Source organism: Arachis stenosperma, chromosome 2 (genome assembly GCF_014773155.1).
Source record: "Arachis stenosperma cultivar V10309 chromosome 2, arast.V10309.gnm1.PFL2, whole genome shotgun sequence".
Taxonomy (NCBI): domain Eukaryota; kingdom Viridiplantae; phylum Streptophyta; class Magnoliopsida; order Fabales; family Fabaceae; genus Arachis; species Arachis stenosperma.
In genome coordinates this window covers 1,662,772-1,668,771 of record NC_080378.1, presented here as the reverse complement: position 1 = coordinate 1,668,771, position 6,000 = coordinate 1,662,772, and the positions used below count along the sequence as shown (strand labels likewise).

At 27.5% G+C, this 6,000-nt stretch overlaps 1 protein-coding gene across 1 annotated transcript; it reads left to right on the top strand.

Annotated features, from left to right (window-relative positions):
* The first annotated feature begins 231 nt into the window (after positions 1-231).
* LOC130962308 (26.5 kDa heat shock protein, mitochondrial) lies at positions 232-1,495 on the top strand. The gene is made up of 2 exons (XM_057888519.1): positions 232-555; positions 908-1,495. The coding sequence occupies exons 1-2, from the start codon at positions 306-308 to the stop codon at positions 1,318-1,320; spliced, it is 663 nt and encodes a 220-aa protein (XP_057744502.1). The 5' UTR covers positions 232-305; the 3' UTR covers positions 1,321-1,495.
* Positions 1,496-6,000: the final 4,505 nt, after the last annotated feature.

Sequence of the window (6,000 nt, the reverse complement as noted above, 5' to 3'; positions counted from 1 at the left end):
AGACATGGAATCTGGTGCATTTTCCATCTCGAACACTCTACTCTACTTGAATAGAAAATATAGTATTTCTAATAAATAAATTAGTCACATTAATAAATTATTTTTTTAATTTTTTTTCTGACAAACTATTACTAATAATTAAGATAAGACTAGTGTGAAAATTCTTCGAGACGGTTCTATATTGCTATTGTGTGGTAGAATCTCTTAGAGAGTTCTATAAGCATCTAAAGGCAACTATTTAAGTTCCTCAATATAACAACAGAAAACAAAAACCATTTGTATTGAAGAATAGATAGTTAGCAAAAATGGCTTTGGCACGTTTGGCTATGAAGAAGGTTGAAGAAAGGGTGGCTAATTGTTCATCATCACGGAGGTTTGGGAATGAGTTATTAAGAAGGTTTGCAAGTGAGAAATCTGAAGGGAATGAGATAGCTGTGTCATCATCTGGTGGGAGAAGGTCCAGGCTGTTCCCTAGGAGGAGGAGCAGGAGATCATGGCCTTGGAGAAGGAATGAAACTAATGATTTAACTGATTTCACCACCCCTCAACTTTATGGTAATTCTCAACCCCCCCCCCCCCCCCTCTCTCTGCCTAACATTCAAATTTTTTTTTTTTAAATTTAGTTGTGCAATATTATGCATAACACTCTTCTATTGGTAAGTAAAACAATCACAATTCTCTGTTTTTGTAAAATGGTATACACATAACACAAATTATTTAGAGATATTGATATCATATTGAATATTGCCTTATATCAATAGTGAAATTCGATGCTAAAACTGACGTGAAATTGTAGTTAAAAGTCGTTACGTATGAATTTCTAGTTCTGTGTTAAATTATTAAAAGAAAAAAATGTGTAGATGACTTGAAACACAAGAAAACATGAATATTGCTTGTTGGTTGCTAGAATTCTTCCCTTCAGGGCTTGGAAATGCATTGATGCAAGCAAGTGAGAACATCAACAGGCTATTTGACAACATGAACTTGACACCATGGTCCTTGACCGGCCGAGTTAGGGAGCGCGACGACCACTACAAGCTGCGATACGACATGCCCGGAGTTGCGAAGGAGGATGTGAAGATCACCATTGATGATGGTGTGCTAAAGATAAAGGGTGAACACAAGGAAGAAAAAGAAGAAGAGGATGATGATGAGTATTGGTCTTCAAGTAGCTATGGCTACTATGATACCAATTTGGTTTTGCCTGATGATGCTAAAGCTGATGAGATTAAGGCAGAGTTGAAGGATGGTGTCTTAACTATTACTATTCCTAGGACTCAGCAGCAAAAAAAGGATGTTAAGCAAATTAGTGTCCATTGAAGGAGACATGTTTCATGTACTCTGATTTAGTGGTTGGAGTATGTTAACATGATGTTAGACAAATATTATAAATAAATATGTCCTTTTTCTATGTAATTTGATCATGGATTTGTGATGGTGTGAGGCTTATGACACTAATAACGTGTTTAGGGTGTGGGTTTGGACTTTAAAGAGAACGAAGAAATAAAATTTCATATATTTTATGTGGTGATTGATTTTAGTGAATAATATAATTTATTTTTTATTTGAATTAAATTTTTTATTTAAATTAAATACTAATTTATTGTAAATTTAAATTTTATTTAAGGCCTGTTGGTGCGAATCTGAATTTTATTTTTTTTTTTTGTTGGTTAATAAATAATTTTTGATACTGTTTATACAAATTGTGGTCTAATTATTAAGGTTGAAAGTTAAATATAATTTATCTTTTAGGTGAAATTATTAGTTGAAAAATATTAAATAATAATCTAATTAAATTATTTAATGATTTTTAATTAATGATTTTATATAAAAATAACAGCATAGATCCATCCAAATTAGTTCGGGTAAGACAAGTTTTTTTGTTTTGGTTGTCAGATAAGTTCTAAATTTAACAAATGATGTAAAGATGGGTCGTCAATTTGACAGAGAAAAACAAATGTGGTCATGAATATGAGTGACGGGGCTTAAACCCTAATAGCTTCGTAGGCTGAAAACCTAGTGAAACTGTTGGGCCTTTGGCCCTTCTACACACCAATATAAATAAAAAAAGATCACTCCGACAAACAAAGATCCTTTTTGGTTTAGCTCTATGAAGCATGGACACTTTGTTGAGTTGTCGTGTCCGCGTATCAAACACATTTTAGACACGACACTCATCCGATACGCGTGTCTACTGTGTTCAACTATGTCTTAGTAAAAAAGAAAATTATTTTTTGGACACATTTAAATACCATTACGTGTCAGTGTTTCCAGTTTTATTCTTAACCTATATTTTTAAAATAAATTTAGATATAATATATATTATTATTTATTAAAAAAATATTTTAGATACTTTATATCATTAAAATAAAACTTTAAAAATAATTAAAATTTTTAATTTATATTTCAATATCAATAAAATATTAAAATATCATTATAATTTAACTAAAAAATACTTTATATTTTATATGTATACGTATCTCTGTATTATATAAGATTTTAAAATTTGCATATCGGCATGTCCCGTCTTCGTGTCCGTGCATCTTAGGTTTAGTTTCATATTTTACAAAATATTATTTTGTATTCTCCTGTAAAAGAAATTATTCATCAGCTGAGATTCAACACAGATGAAAGATTTGTAACTTGCAAGTCTTTTATTAAGTTGTACCAAAATTTACTAGTTCAATGATAAATTACAACAAAAAGTTTGTACATTTGTAAAATTAATCATAATAATATTTTATTTAGATTAAAAATAGAATTGTCCAAACATATATACATAGTATAGGACATTAGTACTATAGTAGTATATGATGAGAGATATGATGAGGGTGGTGAGTAGAAAAGAAAGAAAAAGAGGGGAAAGTGGGAAGCAAGAATGAAAAGACTAGACAATGGAAGAAATAGTGTACGGACAGCAATGACGTGATTGTTATCATCTCAAACACTGAACACTTAACAGGGAACAGTTACGTGCGTCTCTGATCTCCTCTTCACTTTCTTCCATTATTATCCGTACATCTCTCACTTTACAACACCAACCGTTCGATCTCATTCCGTATTTCCCACTTTTAATTTGAATAATTTAATATTTTTTAGATAATATGTTTTATTTGTTCTTTATAATCTCGTGTTGTTATACAAATAATTGTAACCCAATGGAAAAAAAAAACGCAGTTTTATTTTTGTAAATATATGATATATAATGATTCAAACACCCAATATAAATCTACCTAAGGTGTGTGTACGTTATATTATATAACTAGTTGTATGGTTAAACATTCAAAATTACTTAGTTAAAATATTTTTTATTAATTTAATATTTATTTGTTTACTATTTTTAATAAATATATTAAATAAAAAACTAGATTACTAAATTATTATGTCAATTAATACTCCCTTCATATACGGCAGCAACATGTATTTTATACGTGAGTATTAAATTTAGGGGTGCTTGTCGTGCGGTTTGAATCAGTTTTGAGTCAAATATTCATTCGATTCGAATACTAATTTTATTTGCGATACGGTTTGAATTGAATGATTTTTTTTTTAATTTGATCCAATTTCAAGCATTTTGAATTGGATTGGCTTTGCGGTTTTATAAATATAAAAAATTAAATATATATAACAAATTTCAATATCAAATTTTAAATAACCAACAATGACATAACAGATCTCAACAATATCTTAAAAACCAACGATAACATAACAATAGAAATAAAATTATAAGTTAGTTAAAATAAATAAATAAAGTTCATTTTAAACATAAAATATTTATTAAATAATAATAATGCATGAATAATATAAAAATATATAACAAATTGAGAGTAAATCTCCATAGTGGTTTTTGGAGATTGTGCACCAAAATCATTTGTGAGATTCCAATTGCACCAACGACTTCCTTGAAATTGAAAAAATTGCATCATAATAGTTTCTGACCTGTTTTCCGTTAACGACGCACTGACGTGGCTTGATGACGTGTACTTTTGGTGACACGTGTGACCTCATGGTTTGGCCACATGTAACAGTATGATGACATGTCGGTCAACGACACGTGACATGTTGGCATGGATGGGTATGCCACGTGTCGCAATACTATTTTTATGCGTGTCATCCATTATGTCATCGTTATATGTGCATCAAATTGGTCCTTTACTTTTCATCAAAATACTCATTTTAGTCCCTATTTCATTAGTTTTTTCTCATTTTTTTTATAAATTTAAGATTTTCATTATATATTTGAATACACTAATTTGAATTTTATCTTTTCACAAATTATTTAAATATAAATGTTTTTATAAAATATTTTTAAAATATTAGTTTTAATTAATACAATTTTTTTATAATATTTTATTAAAAAAATTATGTGACATATTGATATTGATTTAATAAAGAGTGTAAGTTAAGAGTATAATAATATTTTTTAATACAATTTTTTTAATATTTAACACTTTAATAAATATTTTAGAAATACTTGATAAGACACTTATTAACTAATATAAATTCATTATTCTCATCTATTTTAAGAATGTCCGATTTTTCATATAATTAACTTCTCACTAAATTAATAAGATAAATTTATACTGTGATTATAATAATTCATTTTATCTATAACTTAGTTAGGCGGTTTTTTCATACATTACACTATTAATCAATATAAATACTTCTTGTAACAATGACTTGAACAGTATTAAAACAGATACAAATAAACACAAGAGACAATAATAAAATTTTAGTTTTAGTTAACATGTACTCTAATGATACAAGTTAACATTATTAATTAAAAATTTATTATAAAATATGTATAATAAAAAAATATATTTAAAATTAGTGTACAAAAAATATTGAGAATTTTAAATTTATCAAAAAAATGAGAAAAAAACTGATGAAGGGACTAATTTAGTACACGACATTCAATTTCAGGGACCAATTTGTTACACATGTAACAATGACATAGTGGATGATACGTGGACAAATAGTATTATGACACGTGGCATAATTTGACACGTGACAAAATAGCATTGTAACACGTGGCATATTCCTCCATGTCAGCATGTCACGTATCGTTGACCGACACGTCATCATACCATTACACGTGACCAACACATGAGGTGACACGTGTCACCAAAAGTCCATGTCATCAAGCCACGTCAGCGCATTGTTTACGAAAAATGGGTCATGGACTACTATGGTGCAATTTTTCCAATCTCAGGGACATAATTGTTGCAATTGAAATCTCAGGAACGATTTTGGTGCATGGCGTCAATCTCGGGACCATTATGGAAATTTACTCAACAAATTGAACATGTTATAAATATGGTTGTAAATATAATAAAAAATAATAATATTATAGTATATTGTGTGATTTGGATTTGATTGGATTTGATCGGTTATGAAAAGTAGATCTAAAATCTGTTCCAATCCAATTATTTGTAAGAAATAGAATCCAATTAAATTTAAATTAGTGGAATTTTAATCAATTTTCAATTTGAATTAAATTAAATGAACAGTTTAATTTTGATCTATTTGAATTTGAACACTTCTAATTAAATCTTACACATGTACCTTACTAAATTGTTATGTCAATTAATTTAAGATAGTGTGTAGTGCAGGTTATATATATATATATATATATATATATATATATATATGTATATATAGTGAAAGAAGTATGTATTGAACTTGTGATCTTTTTCTTATAAAATTTAAAGTATTTACTAAACTAATTATTTAAATTACTAATTTATTATATTTGTTATTTAAAGAATAATGTTACAAGAATTTGAAATTAAAAAAAAAAGTAATAATATATTTATTTTTATTTGTGTTATTTTAATTTTATTAAAAACATGATGATCATGCTATTATCATTTTATGTTGAATTTTTTTAAGATTTTATTATTTTTAATTTTAATTTAGACTTAAATTTTTATTTTTTATTTTATTAATATGTATGAAGTATGGAATGATTAAAATTTATATTTACTTGAAAAAATTTGA